At 41.5% G+C, this 26,564-nt stretch overlaps 1 protein-coding gene across 4 annotated transcripts in view; it reads right to left on the reverse strand.

Annotated features, from left to right (window-relative positions):
• The window catches only part of fgf13a (fibroblast growth factor 13a), a 97,965-nt gene that overhangs the window by 11,932 nt on the left and 59,469 nt on the right, over window positions 1-26,564 (reverse strand). For 3 of the 4 annotated variants that reach the window (XM_083980577.1, XM_083980576.1, XM_083980578.1), the window contains 2 exons: window positions 9,620-9,730; window positions 3,895-3,998 (listed from right to left, as the gene is read on the reverse strand). In XM_083980577.1, the coding sequence (XP_083836703.1) occupies window positions 3,895-3,998; window positions 9,620-9,730 (215 nt within the window). Of the gene's footprint in view, window positions 1-3,894; window positions 3,999-9,619; window positions 9,731-12,812; window positions 13,006-26,564 lie in introns of those variants that run through there. The other variant, XM_083980579.1, reaches the window with a different exon arrangement.

The raw sequence follows: 26,564 nt of genomic DNA on the forward strand, positions 1-26,564 counted from the left end.
GGTGTACATTCCCTGCTCTTAAATATGGAACTCACAGCTGTATCTGAGCAGAGAGCTTATATGCATCATGTGAGAGAACTGAGTCTATGTTGTAAAAGCCTCTCAGATTAATGCCAGCAAAGGAGATGCATAACATTATCCTTAATCTAAACATACATGTACATTCACGATCTAGCATGCATTGTCGTTAGTATGATAGAACTAAATTGACTATGCATGTAAATCATCTGAGTCCTATGTATTATATGACACACGTTCACTCACATTTCCACTCATGCATATTCTTATGCAGACACGTGTAGAATAATGGTCGACATCTAGATCCCAGCAGCAGCACTCCCCAGCAACCCGACATCCTCCCACCCACCCCACCATCCCCCACCCAAGATACGTCATCTGTTGTCTCTCTACTGTTGATTGGGAATCTCCCTCCATACAGTACGCTTCCAGCTATTGGCTAGTTTTAATGTGTGTGCTTTTAGGCAGCACTTTACCATAGCAGCAATCCCAGCAAGACAAGGCACTAAGGCAGCAAGATACACATTCAATTTAATTCAATTCTCTCTCTAATTTAACTGAAATGGGGAGCTGTGTAACCCATCCCCCAACTGCATTCCTCCAGTGTAACACACCTAGAAGATATACTGTATTGTTTTTCCCAGGAAGACTGGAATTAAAGCAGCATAGATGAGTCGTGCATGCAACCAACAGCATTATCTCTGGAGTGTAGCTTTGTAAGATCACAATTTGACTAAAATAAGAACACATTTATACATCAGAAAAAAAAAAACCTAAATAGAGTAAAAAGCTAATTTGCTATTAATCTTTATTCTCATTCTGTTGACTGCGTCTAGTGCTTTTTGAATCCTGGTTCCAATGTTAGGCCAAGATATCAGTGAATCTTTATTCAACTTGGTCTGTATCAATAGCAATAACATTAGACTGTATTACGTATATACATAGCATTTTTATAATGGATGTCCAAAAGTGCTTCCAAATCAATGATCAATGCAAAAATAAACCAAGCAGTGACACAATATGATATGTAAAAACAAAACAAAGGCAGTCTATACTGGCACACTGTGTGCTGCTATTTACATATAATGCAATTATTGCAGTTAAACAAATCTTTCAAGTCTCATATGTGCGAGTTTAACATTTTAGAAAAAAACCCAATCTCAAATGCAGTGACTCATTTAGCCTTAAGCTTGGAGCAAGCTAAGACAATGGGAACATGGACCTTAAATCAAGATAGGTGTCAGGTTAGTCCCTTTTAGATGACCTACAGTAGTCAAAAGCTTTGTAGTGACACTCTCAATCACCAAATAGTTACTGTCTCATCTTGAGATACAATAGGCCTATTTTGGTTAAAATCAGATGTAAAACATAACTGGATATCATCTGTACTGCAATAACAAGATCTAGCTCAGTGCAAGGGGGATTATGTAAAAGGCAAATAAAGTAGTAACCTAGATAGAACCGATACACCATAAGGCAAATTGCACACACACAGTGAAGAGTAGCAACTGAGAATCTGTAGGACAAGAAGGTGTATAGGGTTTTACCCAGAGATACCAAACCACTGCCCAAGTCCCTCAGAGTGGAGTACCATAATCAGCAGTGTAAAGAGGTGCACTCAGGATCCAACAGTGCCACACTACATTACTGTCCTGCGGCACTCTGCATTAAGATGTCAAGGAAGACTGTGAGGAGCTGTTTCAGTGAAGTGTAACAGACAGAAGCAAGGATGAAATTTAACATGAATATAATGCCCATCTAAAATCATTGTACTCTTCTTTTCCTAAAACCGTAGCAACAAAAGACAGTTGAGAAATAGTGTACCGTACTTCTACCACTGCTTCTCTCTTGCTCGTGGAGCCTTTGTCAGCGGGATCCGTCTTTATTAAATTAATCCTACAGCTTGCTGCATGTGCTTAATTACTGACAGCCCAGCTCATATCATTAAAATCACTCACTGGGAGCTGTGGACTGCTGGAGTGCCATGTTAAATACAGTGCGTGAATGTGTGTGGGAAGGAGTTTAAAGAGTATGTTTTATTTCAATTATTCCTCTATGTTTCCCGCAGGCATTCTTAGCTAGGGCAACCCACATGGATATGTTGTCAAACAAATGCTAGCACTCATTATGAGATGTAATTATAGACAGACAATGCAACATTCACACTAGGCCGCCGTGATTATGTTGTCAGTCTTTTGGTATTACAAGTATTGCACTTAATGAGATCCCTGTGTCTAAACTTAACTTTTAACTAGAAATTTGACTTTTATTTTGAAATGGGGATTTAGTAACAACATGACAACAGGGTGCCATTAAATGCTGAGTGACAGGTAAAACAACACAAAAGTGTTTCTTCAGCTGCAATTATGTCTGTGTTCAATCTGTCAGATAAAGCCCGACTGTGTTGTACTGTTGTAATTGCATAATTGTTTGTCTACAAATTAAAAGTCTCCAATCTTAAAATCATGCATATGTGAAAAATAATGTGGCACATCTGAAATGTACCAATTATCAGAACACAGGTACATGTTGACAGAACAGTTATTAATGTAATGCTACTGATTCCATGCAGAAATAATTACCTATTCATTCCTCCAAAAGGAAGGCAGAGAGAACAACACGGTCTGGAACACAGCCTTGTGTTAATTACAGTGCAGTGAAATTTACTTGATCAGCTATCAGGCATTTTATTTATGCTTCACTGGTGTCAGTGGTGCATACCTCTCCTGATTGGCTAACAGCTTTATGGTACGATGCAATCATGTTTGCACAGGTGTACCAGCTGACTTTAACGTTTTGACAGTTGTCACCGTTATTCTACAGATAACTACATGATGCTGCTTGCTGATGTAACTGTCCCCTGCTCCTCCATCTCCTATTCACTACTGTATGTGCCATCGCCGTCTTTTCAGAAGAATCCTTGTTGTGTCTTTGGCTTGGAATGACAGCTCCCTCAAAGAGCAGAACCCTCTTTCACCAAATCTAACTGTCTAACCTTTTGCAGTTCCTTGACTTGTAGTGATTGTGACTGAATCAATGCTTGGTGAGAGCCAGCACTTTAACCTTGTTGATTAAAGAATTTGCGTGTGTGTGTACAAGACAGGGGCCAGAGGGCCAGTTTTCCTTCTGTGTTCATCACATTACTGCCTAAGCATATAATTAATAATTTGTCAGCAGCAGTTGCAGAATAATAAGCGAGTAGATCATTAGGTTTTCCTTGCTTGTTTCTATCAATCACTATTGTGTCTGCCTACTGAGACCTTTACCATACAGAGCAATCTTTACTAATTTGACTACGAGGATTGTCTGTCAACAGTGAACGTGTGTGTCTGTTCGCCCTCTGGGTGCACATCCAACCGCCCTGTCAGTCCTCTCATAGATGCCTGCCAAACAATGCGATGGTGGCATTTGGGAGGAAGACGAACAGGCACATTGGTCGGCCGGCAACTGAATTATTCATAACCTTGCACATTTAATCAAAGATGAAGAGCCAGCTGTCGCGATCAGATATGTCACCGCTCTGCCTGCTTACACAATCCTTGAACTTTTTATTGACACTGAACTATATCAGAAAGTGATTCTGCTCTTTCATCAGGCTCAGGATGATTTTGCGTCTGAGTGGGCAGAGTGTGAATTAGTTACAAGTTTACACAAATAATATCAAATTTAGTAGAAACTAATGTATGAAGCCTTAAAGTAAAATATATCTGCTATTGTTTTCAAGTATGCCGTCTACCTTTTCTTAACATAGTATCTCAGATGTCTGTCAGAGATCCAGCGTGTGCTCTGTATACAGCTGGACTAGAAGAACAGCCACTAGAACAGAAACCAGCAGCCAGCCCTACAGACATGCACACAAACATACACAGCACTTACTGATGTGTACAGGTAGCCCTCACTGTTCATAGCCAGATAGAGTTTGGTCTGCACCCCCTGGATGGCCACCACTCGCAGCCCCACTGGTATAAGGTTGAACATGGCTGAAAGAGACAAAAGGCACAAAGTGTAAGTACATTTTACTGCACATATCCATGTCAATTTAGTGCACTTTTTATATTTTCTTAAAGAACCAGTCAATTGATCAAAAACACAAATATATAGGTAATGCATATTTGAAATTTACAGCCTCTAAAAGGTGTTCAGGGTAACTTTTAGTGCCATTTACCATTAGGAGTTGAACTAACTGTTATTAGTATTCACTGTGTGTCGGGGTGGAAGAGTGAGTTGTGAAAACAATACCACAAATAAAGGTAAGACGTGAGCTCAGCTACTGTGTCCCAGGGGTGTTTTTGCAAAAGCAAATGAGCAAAATCAGACACAAAACAGATAGGCAGTTAAAATTATTTAGTTTCTCATTCACACATATGAACCAAAATCATAAGCTTAGTAAAGTTAGGCTTAAATATTGTGCAATTGTGCAAACACAATACGTAGAAATCACTGAACCGATGTCTACCAGCAGTCATTATGGGCCTTGTGATGCTGCATTACATGTGAGTGCAGGAAGGGAAATAACTTACTTCCATACATGGACTTCATGCTAATGCTCAAATTCACACGCACACACACGTACACCAGTGTAAACGTGTCTGTGACCAGCTGGGCTGCTGCTGGCTCCCTCACACCCTCACCCTGCTGTGGTCACAGACACGTTTCCACTGGTGTCAATAAGGTAGCTTACACCTCTACCTAATTAACATCGGCCTCTACTGTATGTGTGTGTGAGTGTGTGTGTTTCATAAGATGCTGGCAGGGAGCCCACAGGCTGAATAGAGGAAAAGCACATGATCATCCACCTGAAAGTCTGTAGTCGTGCCTCTGTTCCCAAAAAAAGAAAACTTCTCGCCCATTGCTCTGACTATTGTTGGACATACTCCCAAACAATGATGCCATCACCGTTGGTGTGAATTTTTTGTTTTATCCTTTTGATAGTACAGTACCACATGCAGTAAATAATGTCCACAGCAGAATTATTACATTCCTCTCAAGCTTCCCTGTTAGTTATTAATACTGTATATTATGATGTTCGGATAGAGCTTTTCAAATTTAGACACGAGAGGAGAGATTAAACTAAATCCGTCGGAGTGTGCCCTTACTATAGGCCCTCTTGTCAGCTGCTTTCTGCAGACTCCTTTGAACAAAAGTGCACTATAGAGGCTTTATGACCGACTATTTCATCTGCCCTTACTGCTTTAACGCTGTAGACCAGCTTCTCTCTGGCCCTTCATTGTAAACAACAGCCAGAGTAATGCATAATGCATTTACTTGGTGGCATAAACAGGCATTGGCAGCATATTCTTGGTTCAGTGAAAAAAGGTTTTAAGAACCACTCACTCTGTGGCTCTGTCCACTCTCTCTGCCTCGCCCTCTCCATCTTCCTCTCTATCTTTCTATCTATCCCTGTCATTTTGAATTTGAATTTGAATATTGGTTTAAATATACAGAGACGATGCACATTAATAAACATTTCTGTAAACATGCCGGTTTAGCCAAGTTGGCTAATTTTCAACCGTAGTCTCTGGGGCAGGTGACTTGAGCACTACAATAATTAAAAATGCATAAAAAAAACAAACAAACACAAAACAGTACTATGCCTACTTATAAAGTACAGTATACAATACAATATATTACAGTGGATACAATAAAATACCTTCATTACAGTTTCAGAACAGATGGTCACATACTTGACCGTCTCTCAATTTTTTTTCTTTTACCTCTGTTTTTTTATGTGAAAAGACTCTCTTGATATACACTCTTATGTTCTCATAGTCCCAATGAACAGTGTATATCAACAATACCAACAAAAATGTAAAAATGGACAGATACATTTTCCATGAGTCTCTTTGCCAGCCCTCTAATACACACTGAATGGGGCCTTTACTGGTTAGAAGGTGTTAAAGCGATAGTTCACCCAAGATTGAAATTTCACTCGTTATCTACTCACCCTCATGTCGACTAAGGGCTGGGAGAAGTTTCAGAGTCCTCCGTGGCTTCTCTGAGTTACAGGGGGTCTCGACGTAGCAGTGCATGTCAATATAGCGGTTGCAAATGGATACCAACTGTCTTCGTAAAAAAAAGGACACACCAAAAAACATCCAAATACCTCCATGCTGCTCGTATGTAATGTCTGTCTTGTATTGAAGTCCCGAAATGCGAAATTGTCCCAAAATTTTTTTAAATAAGTCAATTTTTCAAGCTTGTTTTGTAGTGGAAGCTTCTCAAAGCTCAGACCCTGGTTCGCATTTCGGGGCTTCAATACAAGACGGACATTACATACGAGCAGCATGGAGGTATTTGGATGTTTTTTGGTGTGTCTTTTTGTTACGAAGACAGTTGGTATCCATTTGCAACCGTTATATTGACATGCACTGCTACGTCGAGACCCCCTGTAACTCAGAGAAGCCACAGATAACTCTGAAACTTCACCCAGCCCTTAGTCGACATGAGGGTGAGTAGATAATGAGTGCAATTTCAATTTTGGGTGAACTACTGTATCCCTTTAAGTATATACTATAGGTGTGTAGGCTTGTGTGTAATAGGATTTATCAATACAGTTGTTCTCAATGTTGAGTATTTTTTCTGTCATTAATATTATTTATTATTTCATCTTGATTCTAGCCTGTCTCTTTCCCCCACTACATGCATCTTAAACTCAGTATAGAGTGTGGTTGAGTTACTTTCTCAACTAACTTAAACTCACCCCTAGAAAATTCATGCATCACTTTTCCAACACATAGTTACTGAAATTCATATATAATAATAGAGCAGCAATCAAAAGATGGCTCCCCAGGGAAAGACACACACACATACACATACACTCTATCTTGAAGCTTTCAAAATGACAGATTGCTGTATCTTTTTCGTGACTGTATCTCTGGTGTATCCTGCTTTGGCAGCTGTGTACAGAAGATGCTGCCAGTAAAATGTATATCTCAAGCAGATAAGATGTACTATTTACAACCTCAATATCTACATTATTTTTAGATGTACTCTACACTAATGTTGTACATTCATTAAGTTGAGAAACCAATGATCACCTCAGTGCTTGCCAAGTTTGTACTTAATGACTGTCAACCAAAGACAGAAACTAAGACAATATAGATTTTAATACGGTTTTCTAACCTGAAATGTTCTTTCAATCCTAATATAAACAATAGTTACTTAGTGTGTCATGGTGGATATATGGTAAATTCAACTACAGTTTACTTCAAACATTTCTAAACATATGGTTGGAAGCTCTCATTGTGCAGAGATGGTGTTTTCATAAGCCGTCTCACTACTTTGGCAAAGCAACAAGATTTGCAGATTTCTTTCAAATATAGAATAAACATACAGATCTGTATACAGCATTTGGGATAATTCTGCCTTGTATGTCGTATAGAAACGTCTTGCTATGTGAGCCTTTATAATTGCCACCCTTCTCACTCTGCGTTGCTCACTGAGTTTTCTCCCTTCATACTCCCACCACGACGCACACGTACACATCTGCAGTCCACTTCATTTCAGGAGGATTACCAGCCGGTGTGCTGATGGAGATTTTCAAGGGGGGAAACTCAATTACTTCCTGGCTCCTAGAAACACCTGAGCACACTGAAGAGGACGGCAGGGCTGCCACCCACTCACAGACCTTTCCTGGTGCAGAGAGGCACATGGAATAAGAAGGGTGAAGAGGCCTGAGGGACAGTTTTCACAATTGCTTGCAGGCTGGCTCCATGTCTCAGTTCCACCCACTAACTAGTCTAGGAATCTTGAGAGATTTGGTGCGACAATGAATCTGAAAGTTTTCCACTAATGGCTAGTCACATTTTAAACATTTATCTTGTTACTCATTCTGGGAACAGCATGCCTGCAATTAGAGAAGCCTGAATTTGACAGTACAACAAAGTATCTGAGCTAAAAAGTAATCTGTTGTGACAACATTACACACCACTACTGTGGTCTGATTACTGTTCCACTGCAGTGGCTCCTTTTTTGGGGTGGGTGGGGGGGGGAACTGGGTTATATAAAGAAAAAATACATGGCAGAGGTAGGTAAATTATGCAAGACTCTTGTACCAATAAAAACACTATATGTCATTTGTTTGAACCATGATGTGAATTACCGGACGGAAGACTGGCTAACGTCTCAAATTCTTGAATTCAACATCTCAGGTATTGCTAAAAATAGATAGGAAAAATTGTCTTTTTAATAAATGAATGCAAACTTTTGAGTCTATTTATAAAGCCAGGACAAGACTGAAAATGGGACTGCTTTGTTCTGAACAGTACCCTCTCATTCTCTCTTCTTTGTCCCTAGATACCCAGTAGGTTTGCTCAGTTGTGATGCAATGCATGAAAATGGCTGACTCTGTATAAAATGAGAGGGAATTGACAAAGATTTATGAGACTTGGGTTTGTTATTTCTGAGGCTGTTTGCCTTTCTAATGAAAATGTCAAAGAAATATCAAACTTCTTTTATGACCACAGCCCAGTGGCCAAGGCGTCTTCGCAGTATGCTACAGTGGCAAAGATCAAATCCTTGTTTATGTGTGCGTGTGTGTGTGTGCGTGCGCATTTGAGTAGGTCCTCTCCCACCATCACAAGACACCAGTAGCTCCAAGAGGACTTTGCTCTCCGTCACCATGGAGACAAGTGCACCCAGCGCCTAACAACGCTATTTTTGGAGCAGTGCAAAGAGCTTCACTCTTTCTCCTCTTCCTATTCAGCAGTACTCTCTAATTTTCTCTTCAAAAACTATTTTGGTGCCAATGCGGGCCAGTTGTTATGCAAGTCAACAGAAAAGTGAGTCCACGCAGACGTGATGGGTGGGGTGTTTGGTTTGTGATACGTATTCTATTGTGTGTGTTTCTGTGTGTGTATGTGGTGTCCATCGTCATTTGTACTCCTGCACATGGTCTGCTCTGTGTAGTATTTAACTTTCACTTTGCTATCACTTTATTTAGGAAACAAACTCTACACAAATTATAAGGTGTTGTTCTGCCTAGACAACACCCCATTTGCAAAGAGCTGCTATTTCTATGTAAGATACTCACGCCATCTCCACTACGGGACTAATTGAATACAGAGGTACTAATTCAGAGGCTTCAAAACTGTTTACATCCGATTAGTGTTGGGATTAACACAGTAAGAATTACATCAAAGCTGTTTCTGTGTGCCAGATATTTATTTGAGGGCAAAGCTGATTTCACATAGGTCACTAACCACTGTACTTTCACTGTAATCTTTAAACGCATGCAGTGTTAACTGCATTGCCTAATTATAAGGTGGTCCATTTCTGCTGTATTGTCAGCAGACAAGTGGCTGTGCTGTTACTCTTCCATTGATCTCCTTTTAATCTGTCTATTGGAAAACAAAGAGCTGGTGGGTGTAATGGCAATGATAGGGATGCATCAATACATAGTATTAGACACAACTAGCTCTCAGCACTGAGGCAGAATGCAGCATATACTGTATAATCAAACACAAGGAACACAGTGTTAAGCATAGTGTCTGGAGTGTATAGAATTGACGGTAGCCAGGTGAAAGCTTCCCCTTGATTAAAGGACAGCATGGTAATAAATGTGATTAAAAATGAGCTTAGCAAATATTGGCTTGAAACCTACTGTAACCATTGTCTTCCTCCTTCGTTCCGTCAATGGTTCCATCTGCCTGCAGCTGCAGGTGGAAACCTTGTCGACTGTACAGCTTCGTCACAATCCCCTTCAGCTGGGGCTCTGTGAAAGCAGAGGGGAAACAGGGACAGGAAGAGACAACAATGAAACCACATACTGTAGAAAGAGGAATGCGATGTCACTCGTAACAATCTAAAAGGACATTTTGAAGCTCTGCTTTCTGTTGACTGCTTGCCGCCATTTTGGAAGTTCTTGGAGCGATAAAATCCAATAGTGTGATACATATTCGGAGGGCAGGAGGACGGTGGAGCCGAGTTGGGATGGAAACTACAACTAGCAATTACAACAGCTAAGTAACAACATGCCAGAAGAACAAAATTAAACAATTAATATCTGAGCTTCTTGTGGAAAAGAATACAGAACATTTTAATGGAATTCCTTTTGGTACAAAGAATCTGGTCATTAGATGAGCTGCAATTGAAGACACTTTCACATACAGTATCCTGACCTGTTGTGGTAGTTGCTGCTTTTGAAACAAAAGGACAGACAAAGGCTGGGGGGTTGTGGATGTTCTATATGCAGACATTGTCCAGAGTATATGAACAAATTAAACCAAACATCGGGTGAATTGAAACAATTTTAATGGCAATTATAGAACTGCAGGATCAGACACTGAGGTCCATGTTAATACTAGAGGCAAATGGCACAAGCAGTTTGATCGGTGAGTCCACAATCCATGAAAACTCACAAACCGTTTCTGTGTTTTCTCAGAGTCTAGAACAGAGGTGACTAAAAAGTCTGCTTGTGGCTTGACAACAACAAAATCAGATCAAATGGTATCAAATTTGAAAATGGCTTTTGGGGAGTGTGGTGGCTCAGTTGTCGAAGATGGCTGCTGCATGTTATCTTTCTTTTTCTCTCCATGAAACTGTCCAGTAAATGTTAAATGACAGAAAAAAAATTGGCTTTTATAAAACTACCTTGGTTTCTGGACAACCACATTGTATTTCATATATTGAAACTAAATCAAATTAGAAATCTGAACTTCAGTAAATGTGTAATAGTCAGTACATCCTAGAATATCAGTAAAGGACACTGAAATTTAAGTGCAAATTGAGCTGCTTATATCCAGTATCTGTTGTATATAAAAGTTGAAACAAGGACAGGAATATGGAGTGACGATAAGAGCAATAGTTTTTCCAGTCAAATGAGTGAAAGCTACAGTACTAAGTGTTGCATAATAAAATCAAGCATCACTAAGTCTAAAAGACAATAGTTTAAAGTGGCAGAGCATTTACTTTTGAAGTGGCAGGGTAGCCTGTCTGTGTTACATTTGTGTAATGTCTGATAAGAGCTAAGTGCTCTCCATTCCCTGGTTACTGTCCCTGGTGGAGTGTCCTTTACTGTGGCTAACCACACCTTTCATCTATCGTTTCATCTCACTTACCTTTCCCTACTGCCATTTCTAGCCTTACTAAGGTTACTTTTGTCATATAGAAGGTTAACTCGGTTCATACACTTGGTATATTGCAATTATTGTGTTTGTGTTCATTCGTTATCAAGTTGTGGCACCTAGACAATACAGAACTGTTCTGAAGATATGCATCGGCTCTGTAGTCAGATTACTGTCACACACAGACATACATTTAGAAATGTACATATGTCAGCACGTGGTGTGAACACAGCAGCATGCTACAGTAGCAGGCAATACTCTGATGTCCATGCATTGTGCTGCTGACAGTTCACAGTGTATTTCTGAGAGATGCCAGTTCTTTGTGTTTAGTGAGGCACCATCTGTAAGTCACACACAGACAGCGCCTTCTACTTGGCACTTACTGCTTCCTCCACAGGATAGAAATGGAAATTGGAAGTGAGAGGGGTGCAAAAAACTGTAGGTGTCAAGTTGTACCAGATTTTTTGTTCAGCTTAATGTCCAAACTTGAAAATGTCTTGATTGACTTGCACAGGACCACTTGCTTTACTTTTCCTGTGTTTATTCTTCGCCCAGTTGCTTTGATACTGAGTGAGTGGTTTTTAGAGTTGGTTAGGTTTATAATGTTTAAGAAACTACTGTAAATAAAGTTGTTTGTTAAACTCCTCAATTTTCAAAATAAAATACAGTTGACTGTTGCATAATAGGCAGCCTGCACCTAATTACTGTGAAATATATATGACAGCATATAGAGTTTATAGAGAAACAAGTTGCACAGAAAATAGGTGGATGGTACTGAATAAAGCCTGGAAGAAAAGAGTAAGCAGAGTCTTGAAAGCCTGCAGTTATCATGTCAACACAAATTGAGAAACTGATGCAAACTGGTGATGCAACTAACAAAAGGTGAGCTTTGGGCCTGAGTAAGATGTGATCAACTGAGATGTGCAGTCACTTCTGCACCCGATTTATAAGGGAGTGGATGCCTACAGGCTACAGAGACACAGAGACTCACTGTGATAATAAGAGTGCTTTAATGAGAGCCACCCTGGACCTCAGCTCACATGTCTGGGGACAGTAAGTTTTCCACTCATAATAGGCTACCTCAAGTGACCACCTTAGTTTTATTTCTACCCGCAGTTTTCAGTTGGATAAATTATCATCATTTCAACAACAAAGAACTTTGCAATACAGGGGAATATAAATATTGATCTAAAAGTCAAGTCAGCTTGAAATTACGAGTAGAAGTTGCAACCAGCTTTTTAAAAATCAATTCTTCAACTTCTTATGTCTTGTTTGAGATTAATTTTAAAAGTTTAGGTATACTCAGTGGTACCTTACATAAATCTGAGGTATTAATCCACTGTGGGCACTGATGATACAGAAATGACCAGTGGTGACCTGTTTTTCCAGTTTGATTTCAAGAGTGAGAAATTGCAGTTAAGTCTTGAGTGATTTGCAAAATCTACATAATAAGCACTTTTGTGTAGTGTGGACTAAACAACGAGTAAATCATCAAGGATGAAGCATCAGTTTGGTATTTGCCTGAGCGCAGCCTGAGATGCCAAAGGTGACTTCTCTGTGGACAAACTTCATGAGGGAGCCCCCTCATTCTCCCACCAACTTCAGCAGGGTCATCAATGTTTTGAATGTTATGTAGAAATGGAACAGTGAGTAATATCTGCCTCGTTTAGATGCAGTTTTTCAAATATGATGGCGCCCTACAATACATGGAGATGAAATGGCACAACAGACCTGGTCGTCTCCTTCTCCTCTTCTTCGAGCCAAAGAGTTTAACTCGGGAGAAAACGTTCAGTCGACTGGGTTTTTCACAGGTTCCTTTAGCTTTACTGGGGCTGCTAACGCAGCGGCAGGCATTAGACTTCTCCCGCTCCCTCGCCTGCCTTTTTTGTCTTATGAGGGAGCTGGCAATCGCTGCAGCCATGGCCAGTTTGGCAGCGCTCTGGGAAAAACTTCCGGAGAAGCGTGAAAATAAATCACCTCCTTTGAATCCAGGAAACTGGACCCTGAAGGGAAACGTCCAGTCGCAGTGGAAATAATCTGTGGCAACTACAGCCGACAGGTTAAATAAGAGAATATGCAATATAGACTATGAAAAACACCGAGAAAAATAGTCCCAGCAGTGCGGCGAAGCCTGTTAGATAATGTCCAAATTAATCATTTTTCGTTAACTTGGGCGTTATTCAGGAATTATCCGTTGCATCTCCGAGAAAAAAGTGAAATTTAAAAAATAAAAACCACACGTTCCACCGTGAAGCTGTACAAAGACTTTCACCACAGCACGCTGCATGTTCCTCCAACTGTATCATTTTCTCAGCATCACAACAAGTACGCACAAACCCAGTCCCTGTAAGCGGTTTTGCATCATCTCACTAAACTACATGACCGTGCACATGGTATTCAGGAAAAAGCAAGACAGTCGTGAATGAAGCTCTGTGCGCAGCCATAGGATGGAAACACCTGTTTGTATAGTCCCCCCCCTGATCCCTCAGAGCAGCTGCTGCCGTCAGAAAGAGACTTATCAGCGCGTTTCAGAAAGGAAGCGTGGAGGACGGGAGCGAATCACCGAGGAGATCCCACTTGTTTTTCTGTCTTTGGTTGAATCGAGGCAGCGCAAGGTAAAAGAGCAGGAGGCGCCTCATTGTGGATGCAGTGTCCGAGCCCAGCGCAGCGCACACACAGCTGAGCTGCTGCTCTGAGCATCCCACCTACTGTACAACCTGGAGAAGGAGCGGCGGGGAGGAGGCACAGGAGAGGGACTTTTACTATATCGACACACAATCCCAGACCATGTGCACAGTTCGACAACGAATATATCCACATTGGCCGTGATGTGGGATAATTAATATAATACCCTACAGCCTACATATTAAGACGGCGGGGCGTGGTGGTGCACGGTTAGGAGGCGGGGAAGTGGCAAAGAGGGAGAAGGACAGAGTAGTTCTACCATACATATTTCATTAGACAAGACTAAACAGCAAGTCACGGGGGAAAAAAAGTTAAGAACTACCAATGCAACTTGGTTGCTTATGAAACAGCAGGTATAGCACCATCAGACACCAGCAGCCATGTTAATACAAAATGAATGAAGTGCATTATGTTGTGAGAGCCCCAATTATAACTTGTTTTTCAAGAAAATGCTTGAATACCCACGCCGTCCCCCCTCAAAATAGCTATCCTTGTATAACTTTTCAAATAGGCCACCACTGGTCAGTTAGAAATGTGCAATCCCAACTGAAAAGTGTGGTAGCCTGTTGAAGTAACTTCAGTTCATGTTTTGACACACTGACACTGTCATGTCTACGTCTGACTGTCTCTGCCTTTAAGCCTCAGTCCGTGCATTGACCACAGTTAACAGTCTAACCAATGGTGCCATCTACAGTCCTCAGACAAAACTGTCACAGGCGCTGTGTTCATTCCCCCCTGATTAATAATAGACCCCAGTAACATAACCCAAGACTGATTAAATAATAAGGCCGGAATCTCGCGATACAAAAATGCACAGTCAACAGTTCTCTAAAATTATAAAGAAAATTTCAGCTCAAATATTAAAATTCTGAGGCATGAAGTCACTGGAAAGGCGCTAAGCAAAAACCCTTGGGCTAAAACAAAGAAGTTAGAAGACGCTCAAACTGTGTGCTCTGCTTCAGCACCACGGACAGCTCCAAGGCGCCCAACAATGTCAACACTCGTCATAGATAAAACCCTGCCAAACACCATCACTACTTAAACCATAAACCCTCTGGTGGAGATACCTGAAGTTTTTCACACAATAAAAAATTTAAATAATTTTAAGGGAAAGGTGCAAAAACAACAACAAAAAAACAAATGTAATGTGAGGAAGCCAGCAGCCTACCTGATACAGATTTCCTCAGGGGAAAAGTCATGATTGTCTATAGGAGCGAAGCTTATAGCAGCGCCTCGGATACTTGCAGACAGTCCTCGGTGGTGGAAGTGAAGACGAGTAGGCTATTTCTACATTCAGCAAAGTTCAAACCATTGTCAGACAACTGTCAAGAGGCGTACAGTAGAAGAGAAAGCATCGAGGCGTGGCCACCAGCAGGAAGATCATTACAGGACATTAGCGACATGCCATTATGACTTCTAAAATGCTCATTAAACATTCATTTTGAGGTCTTGTTGATCTGGCAAACACGGGGTTGGGTGTGCTCGCCTGTATCTCTGCTGCCGACGGGGGCCGGAATGAAGGAAAAAGTGATCGAAAATGAGACGCTGAGATTGTGTGCTACTTCCTTCTTGAGAGACTTTGCTCTCATGTTACAAAAACTGATGTAAAATGATCCGATAATGCGTTGACTAAACCGGTTATACAGGCCCGGTCACTTTGGACGGGAAAATATCGATGTACAGTAAACTGAGACAATAGTATGCATTAGGCAAAGTGTTTTTACAAAGACATTTATCTGTTCTGTGAAACTTTAGACGCACTTTTTTTTCTCCTACAAATCGCCCACTCAATGCTGTGATTAACCAAATATGTCATGACATTGTTTATCAGCATTAAGACTTAAATTACTGCCACCACACTGCATGGAGTCTGGTGTCTTGGTTTGCTTGTACGACTCTATTTCATATTAGTCCAATTAAATAAACCATGGTGGTAGATGGAGAATATTGGTGTCTTCTGCGTGTCTTCTGCAGGACCAGTACCGAAGGTACCTTGGATGGTCAGTGGACCCTGGTTTCCGCTGACTATGCGCGGTTATGGCCACTAGATGGAGCAAGTGGACAGGCTATCAAGAGCAGCCTATTCACCCTAAACAAAAACTCAGTTATCAGTTAGATATAAAGGCAACATGAGAAGAACAGGGCGTCACTGATGACTGAATACAAATTTTTCGAGTTGGTCTGGTCAGATTGAATAAGCATCCAACTCTAAGATTAATTTGATTCAACGTTAATAGTTGTGATCAGAAAATTCCATCATATCCCATTAAAAACACCATTATTTCTAGGGTTTGTCTACATCCGCTTTCTCTGCTGGTCTTACTAATGGTAAGGGTGGTTCTTACAGAAACAGTGTAAAATGCTGACCAGTCAGCCATGCTGAAAGTAATTTTCTGTCCTTATAAAAGGTTAATTCACTTTTGTGGTTACATATTGTTCGTCTACATAGCAAGATAGAAATATAATTGTTTTGGAGTCGATGTCAATATATTGATTACAAGGGATGTGGTTTAATTCGCGTTAGATATACTATGGAGATAAAAGCATTTGTTTCTCCATTTCACTGTTATTGATGTTCTCCTCAGATGGAATCTAACCTTTAACCCCAAACAGCATAAGAAACGATAGTGGATAGAGGTTCATTCAAGGACAAACTAGGCTTCCTAGAAACATCAATATCTTGGGAATCGCTGGCACCACAGGGATAATTTTAACCTACTAGACTTAGAAAGTCACAGAGCTGTTCTTAAAACCAAGAGCAAGACGATGTTGTAATTGTATGACTTCATATCATCAAGTTGAAATGTTAAAAAGACGTTTTGCATTTGAGAGATTTGAAAAATACCTTTAAGTCAAATATAATTCCCTCACATTAACTTTGCAATCACATCTGACCAAGTTGAGACACTCAGAAACAGAGGTATCTGATGTTACAAATGTGAGTAGAAACTTACCACAACCATATAGCAAAGGTGCCCAGCATTACTGTATACCATATGCCATCTAAAGTCAGTTACAGCCCTTTTTAATGCAGCACCTTGTAAAATGTGACCTTTGCTACATCTCTGTTGCTGTACAGCAGACGTACTGTGTTCCTGCCCTCTGATATATGTTAGCGCTTGTGCACTCTGGAAATTGTGCGTAATGAACCTCTGTACAACCTGATTCACTCTGCAGCACACAGCATCCATGCCTGATACAACCAGATAGCGCTAGAGCAAACACAGACAGACAGATGTGTGTGAACAGAAGCAGATCCCAGGTTTTACCTCAACCGTCCCACTATACTGATAAACTGGGGGTCATCACTCAAGTAGACAGTGTGGCCATCAGGAGGATGGCTGGGTTTATCACTGGATGGCAGGAGTGGAACTGGTGAGATTAGCAAATGGCAAAGACAAGTAGGACAAACAAAAATAGTAGTCTACACCTCAAACAAAGGTGTTTTTTCTTAATTTCTTGTACTCGGAAGTCTCTAGAGAAAATATAGCTCTATTTGTCTCTTGTCTTTTTGTGAAATGAAAGTGGACGTTGGCTGAATTTGACAGAATTATGCTAATGTGCAAGTGACAGCTGGCTTCTGAAGAGCTCTGCTTCTGTCCAAAAAAAAAAAAGTTTCTGGCCTGTTCCAACAAACACAAGAGACAAGTGACCTCTGCAACCAAATCCTGTAGTTGACATGTAGATCACAATGTCAAGCAAGAAATGCACAATGACACACTGTAGGCTTGAGGCTATTTTCAGTTATTTCCTCACTCTTGTGCTGCAAGTGTATGTGTATATTTGTGTGCGTGTATGTGTGTACTTAGTGTGTACTTTGGTTGCTTGTGTGGCAATGTGCCATGGGTACATTAATTACTGTAGTGCCCCAGAATGCCAGTCTACTGTGGCCTCCCGGGGGCACCTTCACTGTACTGTAGTCACACACATACTGTACACACACACATACACTCACTACTACTGTACATGCACACACAGTTAGAGAGTGAGAAAATAATTGAAAACAGCTAAGAGCATTCAGTACCATCAGCATCCATTATATTGCAATTATAGTCTGTTTAACGTGTACAGTACATTAAGGTGTAATGTTCAAAACTACATTACAGCTTTAGAGACTCTGTTTAGCCATATAATGAAAGGTTTTCATTAACAAATGTTGATCTAGCCTACATTAGACACGGCATACTTTACTGTTCAAAATCAACCGGAAAAATACATATATGTACAACATATACATACGGTATGCCAAAAGCTGTCACACAGACCCCATAGATCCTAACTTGCTGTCATTTCTGTCTCTGGCCACTAGAGAGCAGAACTCTGGAGGGAGGTGTGCTGCCAAGGTTGAAGAGTGTGTCGACCTTTGCATTATTAAATATAACCAAACAATTAAAGCTATCTTTTCTTATTAATAACCTGGGGCTGTCTTGATAACACCTAGAGTTTAATGATTTTTTTTTAAATTAGGAAAGAAAAGTGGCTTTCAAGGGCACACATGAATAAATGGGGAGGTTAACCTTGCTCATGGTGGTTTAATTGATAGCTTTCATGTGACGTCACGGCCCGTATGGAACGCCCCCCTGGCGGTCAAAACAATCCACTTCCCCGCTGTCCGCGGATTAGGACAAGGCAGAAAAACACACACTGCTCCCTGCTGCTTCAAAAATACCGGTGTTATGGCCCAACTGGTGTCTGATTTAACTGGTTACCGAACCGAACAACAGCTGTGCTGCACTTCCGTCCGCAGATTTGTCACAAATTCACAAATAAAGCCGCAGTTCACATGTTACTGCAGCCAATATGCGTCTGTGAGTGAACCTGTTCCGCCAATCTACAGTCAGTCAGCGCCACACTACTCTCACTCTGCACAACACTGCACACTATGACAAAGCCTGTCATGTTAAAGTTACGAACTAATGGAAAACACTCTGAAAATACGCTAAACAACACCGGTCATCGTCCTCGCCGCGCCGCGGTCGGTCCCGACCCTCGTTACCGTGTCGCTGCCGCCGCGGGCGGTCCTGCTGCCGGTGTCCGGTGGCGGGCGGTCCCGCCGGGTTACCATCGCCGCCGCCGCCGGTCCTGCTGCTATCGGACCGCCGTCATCGTTGCCGTCGGTAGCGGTGCGTAGCAAAGCTCCGGGGGGTAAAGGGGGGGCAGCTGGTCACCGTGCAGCCCAGCTAAGGGCTCTGGTTTGTGGGTGAGAGGAGCAGGGAGCCTGGGCTCAGTGGGCTGGAGCTCAGCTGTGGAGCTCAGCGGAGCTCAGCGGAGCTGCGGTACCAGGACGGTGTTCCCGTACAGGAAAGTTACAGGTACATTTCTACCACTTCAATGAGTTCAGAAACATTATTTTAAGATAAAAAAAAAAACTACAAAATGGGGCTTTTAATCAGAAACCAGTTGAGCCATAACACCGGAGGTATTGGTTGCAAGCGGTGGAGGATGATGACTCTCCACCAGGTAATAAACATCGCCCAACTGGAGCTTCGGCAGGGAACTGGTCATTTTAAACAGCTCGTATACAGCAGCTGGTGTTGAATATGGGTCACAAGTGCCCAAAACTTCAAAGTTGTTTTTATATCTTTCTTTCTCGGCCGCTGACAGATGATTTAAGTCATTACTCGGTTGTTTGTCCATAGAAAGTCCATTGCGGGGCCACTTTGGAATGTTGCTTTTTGACCGCCAGGTCCCTGGGAAGTGACGTCAGTGAAAGCTATCAATAGAGGGCAAAGTTGCATACGAGGATTGTACCACTGATCGTATCGAGTAATATCTTCATGTACCTTCGGAGACTGCAGTAGCAGGATTTTTATTTTAACCTCTTGGTGCAGAGTGAGGGGATCAAGTGAGACATTATCAGAGGAAAAGGAATGATCTCTGATAAGCTCAAAGGGTTCCTGCTCAAACCATTCAGCCCCTTGGCACTGGCAGCGCTCTGCTGGCTGTCTGCTCTTTGTGTGAGAGCTCATATAGTAAATCCACTACAACACCAGCTTGCAGCATGCTAGGCCAGCAGTGCCATAGTGATACCATGCGTTACCATGGAGACTGCACATACGTAATAGAGGGTGTGTGTGAAAGATAGAGACGGAAAGAGGGAGAACGCATACTGAGAATGGGGGTTGGGTATTACAGAACAAGAAACCATCAGGGCTCCAGCAGAGGAGGGGGCTACAGTACAGTCATGGCTGACTGGCAAGACCCGTGGCAATGACTGTGTCACCTATCCCCCTGCTGGAAGCACAGGGCAGTGGTTGATGCATGGAAGCAAGGAGTCAGTAGACTGAAACTGGAGGACATGAGTCCCATTATTTCTCCCACTGGGTAAACCAGGATGATCCCCACCTTGGGGACAAACAAGCATGCAGGCTGAGCGTAGAGAAAGTGCCTTCAGCTCCACCATCAGAGCGAGCCAGCACTGGGGACCAGTTATGTCACAGCTTTTTATATCCTGGATCTATTTAAATATAGATATTAAGATATCATCTGCACTGCCTCATCATTTGGTGTTTAAAGTACCTGGAAGATTTGTATTTAAGTATTTGTCATTTATTCACAGGGTTTTTTTTTCCTGTTTTTAGTTGTGGGGTTAAATCACATAAACCACAGTTTTTGAGCATCAATCTATAAGATTGATATCTGAGCTGTGTGCCAGTCTGCTCCTCATTAAACCACCAATACTTCTATCTCTCTCTTTAAAATGGTAAAACTAATTAGGAGCAGACAGAATGCCTGGCATTTGTCATCTAACATCTCATACTTTGTATAACAACTGGCTTCAAAGTCTTTGTCTGCTGCTTGCCATATTTCTCCTCACACAGAGAGAGCAACTGCAGCGCTTTTTTTGCTTCCCATGCCAAAGAAAGACGGTTTTATTTTATGCATCAATAAAAGTTAAATATGGCACTGAAACATAGAACTGAAGCAATTTTGAGTTGAGCATCTGCCAGACACTTTTTGTCTTTGATAATGATACCAATTGCTGAGGAGGTGCACTGCTGAGCAATTGTCATACATTATTCTTTCCAACTTGAACCTTCACTACTAAATGCAGCAGTCATTAGGTGGAAGCAAGGTGACATTTAATTTCATCCTCCTTCATGTCAGCCTCAACCTGTTGCACAATACAATGAATATTTCATCATGCAAACATAACATTTTGGATAATTACCACAAGTATTGTTGCTCATTGTAACATCATAAGCTTGTGGATGTGATGAGAATTCTTGCTTTTTATTTAGAGTCAAAGATTGTGGCCAAGACAATTTTATCCTCTCTAAATACATTAAAAAGAGGATCATCAAGTTCAGTTTTCTGCCATTCATTGGTTGTTGAAATAACATTACGGTATACAGTTTAAGCTTGACAGCACCAGGCTTACATGTTATTACTCAACCTGTGCTGTCAAAGATGCCCCTTCCTTGTGTACGTTTTGACAGAAGTTATTAAATGGCACACACCGGTGAATCTATTTACACAAGCTTAACACTACAAGCTATCATTTCTAAATTTAACTGCACATGAAGGGCCTAATTTATCTAAGAAGTATACCGTAGGTTCTCACTCCTGTGTCGGTCTTAGTGTCTGTACAGTATGCATATGCGCGTACGTGTGTGTGTGTGTGCGCGTGCAGGACTAGGCTGTAATGACGTGGAGAAATCTCAATCAGAGGCACCAAACGGTGTGTGAAATGGCCAGTGTTCAGACAGCAGCCTGCTCAGAATGACTAATGCTGTAGCAGCAATGTGCTCCCATTACCCCGACTCATATAAGAGTAAAACTACAGGCCACAGAGGCTTTCTGCTTCTCTTGTCCTCTAACCACCTGACCCTTACTTCTCTCCAGACTTCAGACAAAGAATATTTTGCATCACTTTACTAAAATACTCAAGACTAGAGAACTTAAAGACCTTGTAGCAAAATCTCTTTGATAAAAAAAAATAGAGACATGTCCTATTTGGCCCTGAGGTTCTCTGGGCAAGAATATGAATACGTTTTTTTTTTCAACACTTTGTGTGTGTGGTGCAGATGCATATTTGTGCAATGTGTGTGGATGTGTCTGCCAACTGCATGACCCTGCAGCTCTGAGGTCCCTCGGTGGATTGTGGGTGAATCATGACCAGTGTTGTTGTAAGCAGGAGAAAGGTGGCTAAAAGCCCCCGTGACTGATTGCTGCTTTGGGAATCCAAGATAGTGTAAATGCTTCAAACAGCAGCCGGTCTAAAATCGCAGTATAATATTGATTCAATAAAAAAGGCTTGGTTAAGATCTTATGGAAAGCAGCACAGTTTTACAGAAGGCTGAAGTACAAACCAGCTTCCAGGTGCCAGAAATTTAGCACATAAATATATTGTTGACAATGAGCCTGGTGCACATGATGCTTGTTTCTAGGTTAGCTACAGCACATAGTCTCTGAAGCCACATTACTGTTCCCCGAGCCAGCTGAGGCAGAGCGAGTGGAAGATGAGATCTGATGTATGCACACATCCACTTGTGTATATACAGTACACAGCTCAACAAGCACACATACATGCATACACCACAGATACACACATGCACACACACACACACAGCCAGCCCACCAACTCTCTAAATGCCTGTTATCAGAACGACATCCAGTATCTATCATTGCCAGCATCACAACAGGAGGTTGATGGAGAGGGAAATCAAGTGTGGGAGATGCTCCTTTGCCAAAATGGATGACTGAACAGTCACAGTCACATGTGTGAATCAAAGATGGTGAGTCAATGGACGCCCTCTGGCAAAATCCATCATGGTGAGCAGGCTACAGAGGAACAGCATTTAGGAGCTGAAAGGCCATAAATAACAAAATCACTTTTATTCTCTTTCAAGTTATCCCTCCTCCATTAAGCAGCAGAACACACCCAGGAAATGGGCTCTCGTCACAGTGAAGAGGGACATCTGGTATCAAAGAGAAATCAAGGAGGCGCGCTGCAGCCAAAATGTAGAAGCTCAGACTTTCCAAAAGTTTGGATTAATAACTCCATGCTAATTATATCCTGTCTAGCATGAGCAGTCTTAGTCCCAGAATACAGTAAGTGATGTTGTCCTACATATCCTTTCCAGTTTGACACATCAAGGAAGGGAATGGAGTGAGATTAAAGGCATCATCTCAGACACCAGCTGGCTTAAACTGTCTTCTTACTGATGGAGACACAAAGGAAGCTCTGAGACTGGCAGAAGAGCACAAGGTCAGGCTCACTTCTTTTTTAAGAGCTGCTAACTTGAGACACATTGCAGTCTTAGGTGATAGACACTTCCTAATAAGGATGATGAAAGAACTTACAGCTATTCTTGAAACTAGAACTTCAGCTGATTTAGACGTGGCAAGAAAACAAGGTCCTGACAGATGTGAAAACACTTGGCTTTTTCTTCTTCTTATTCTTCTGCTCACTTGGTGGGAAGAAGAAGTGCCGACACCTTTCGAGGTATTTGTAATGAGCACTGTTCTTGGCCATTAACCAGGTCTTCGTCCTCGGAATAACCCCATCACAGTCCTTGTCTGGCCTCAAGAATAACTGTAAATGTTATCCAATGAAATCAAATGTGCTGTGCAGTGAACTGGATGTGAACATTAATGAAGCTCATTTTAGTCCAGCCACACACTCTGTATTTCCCCCATGACGCTGATGCATTTCCTCGAGGAGGAGGTTAGGGGTTTCATTGCTCTGACAGGGAAATATGGCGCAGTGATGTCAGATCAGACAGATGGGAAAGATGCATGTTGTCGAATGCTTCTTCAACTGTTATGTATACAGTAATGGATGAATGGCCGTTCATGAATTTTAAACATGTGGTGCTACATTTGAGGTTAAATAATTGCGTATAATTACAAAAAAGATTAGAATGGGTGTACACATGCCAGCATGATTGCATGGTTCAGATTGGCATGGATTATTTCAGTATACTTAAAAGATCGACGTGTTAGGTGGAACAGATCGGCTAAGCTGGAAGTGACACGACAGGAGACATGACTCAACTGATGGGAGTGGGTGGGTAAATAGGTCATGTTCCCTACCCAACACAGAGTATCCCACTTTTCACTTTCATTCCCTGTGCTTGTTAGTGTAGTCAGCACACAAAGAAATCAATGGAAACATAATGACAATGGATGGTAGTGGACCAGTGTTTGGAACATAACAGGTGGGAGGAGCTGTGCAGAGCTGATAGAGAACCCTACAGAGGTATGAAAAAGTAGGCCAAAAGACAGCAGTTAAAGCTGTAATGGCTCTCTGAGGTTTGTAGCAGACTTCTAATATGAAATACAACACTATTACAGAATAGCATCAGACTTGTAAAATCATAATGAAGCCTTCAGTCATAACACAGTGGTACCTAATCCTTGTGCCAGCATTACATCACCCTCAGATAATAACATGAACAAATGCCTCGTGATTTGTAACTAGTAGTAACCACAGTGCTGTATAAATAATGACTACTTTCAATGACTTAAAAACCTAAACTTAAGGCTTTGTGTATCTGTCCTGGGCAGTAAAAACTTCTGGACTTCACAAATATCAATAGATTTTCAAAGATTGTAGGGTAGAATTCTTCTTTGCTATTGCCATTGCCAAAGTTAATATTATTAGGATACTCTTCGACCATCCTATTGGTGAATGGGTCCCCTTGAAATAATCAGTTTTCTTTCTATAAGTTTTCTTTCCCATAGGGGAATGCAGGAAAAATACACCAGAGAAAGCAAACATTATTTCACATGTACTCATTCATGCAGATTGACTGTGACTGTATATAGTCATCCAATCCTTCATAAATTAGACTATCAAGAAATGAGAAATCAAAAGCAAGTTTATTTGTATAGCACTTTCCCCAGATACAGTATTAGTCACAAAGTGCGTCACAATCAAACTTAATTAAATCAAATGAAAGCCAGTGCACCATCTTGTATTTATTCTTCTTTTTGATTTGGGTTGCTAACAGTTAAATAGGAATGAACTGTGTGCAATATTCATGCACACTTCAATTCTGCTGTCTTTACGAACCCATCAAAAAGGATGAAGAGGGATCCAAAGGCAGCACATCAGACTCCTCGCTGCTGTGCATGCTCAGTGTTAGTCTGTGTTGTGTTGTACATCCCTGGTTAAAAAATGGTCTGGCGGATGATGTGGTAGTTGTACCTGCGCACAATTTATTGTCTGACTCACAAGTCCCAGCTGTCTATAACCACTTCTCAGACTATTGCACCTCTCCCTCATTGGTCCTTAGCTCAGTGCCTTTCAAACAATCAATATTTCTGCCTGAATCCTAGAAACTCTACGGGTTAAACATTGCAGCAGGTTTATGGGGCTATTTCTGTTCACAAGATCTGCATTCTAGGTCCTGTCTGTCACAGTGGCAGAGGTCATACCAAATGGATTATATTACCCTTAATTCACATGATGTAGACCTGTGCTTAGTGGTTATTTTTAATCATTATCAGTCAAAACACTTTATTTTGCCTTTCATTTTTTATATTAAAAAGAATTATCTGGATCAGCTGTTGTTGTTTTTTTCTTTAACTCACTAAAGAAAGAAATTCAACAATCTGTTAAAATCCTTGCAGTTACTTTCCACCTTCTATGTAGATACTGGAAAGAGTTCCTCCTGGATAGGAAGCACAAAACAGACACATTTCATAGTAATTTAAGAAATGAGAGTAAAAAGATTGGATTAATTTAACACTGAAATACAGAGGGGAATGAGCGTGGCTGAGAATGAGCCATCTGACTGATGTTTGGTTTATTCTTGGAATGACAGAGAAGAGAATAATAGCACAGTGTCCTTGAATCTATTCAGGCTGCCCCTTCTATCAGGCCCTACAGCCAGATCGACCCCTGTGGCGTGCAGTAAGTCAGAGGTCATGCTTTAACATGATTGAATGATTGCACTGAGCCCTCTGCTACCGATTGAAGGATCAGTGCAAATGACTGGAGTCCATATTATATTACTAAGGCTAAGTTTCCCCTGTAGCACAGCTGCTGTGGTATTGTGTGTCTGAAGCCCCATCAGTTTACTGAAGTACAGCTGCCTCAAACATGCGCTTGTATTCAACAAGTCACAGCAAGTGGTACAGCTGCTTCACATTGTAGGAAAAGAGCTATTCCTGAATCTCTAGGCATGACCTGTGGTACGCACCATCATCCAGGGTCAGTATGTGTGTGTGTGTGTTTGCAATTGAGGAGATAACATGAGAAGATTAGGACATATTAACCAATGCTTTGGCAGTCAGGAGCACAGATTAGAGATGGGAGGCTGCGTGACACTGGCCTGCTGTGATGATGGTTTACATGTGATCAACAGTGCTGCAGAAGGACTGCCTCCCTGTCTGTCTGATTGCTCCCCATTACATCATACCCAACATGCATCTGAAGCCTGTGACATCCTACACCTTTGTGAAAACTGCAGCTGCTTCCAGAAAGAAAACCAGCAAAGTGGTTGAGAAAGAAAGACAAAACAGGAGAAACAACATAGTCATTCCATATGTGTCTGGAGTATCAGAAAAACTCAGGAGGATCTTTAACAAACACCGTATCCCTGTGTATTTCAAACCCAGCAACACACTCAGACAGAGACTGGTACATCCCAAGGACAAAACACCACACACCCACAAAAGCAATCTGGTGTATGCAGTCCAATGCAACGAGGAATGCAAAGACCTCTACATTGGAGAAACAAAACAACCACTGCATAAACGCATGGCCCAACAAAGGAGAGCTAATTCCTCAGGACTGGACTCTGCTGTCCATTTACATCTCAAGGAGAAATCCCACTCCTTTGAGGA

This window comes from Trachurus trachurus, assembly GCF_905171665.1.
Source record: "Trachurus trachurus genome assembly, chromosome: 10".
Classification (NCBI taxonomy): Eukaryota; Metazoa; Chordata; class Actinopteri; order Carangiformes; family Carangidae; genus Trachurus; species Trachurus trachurus.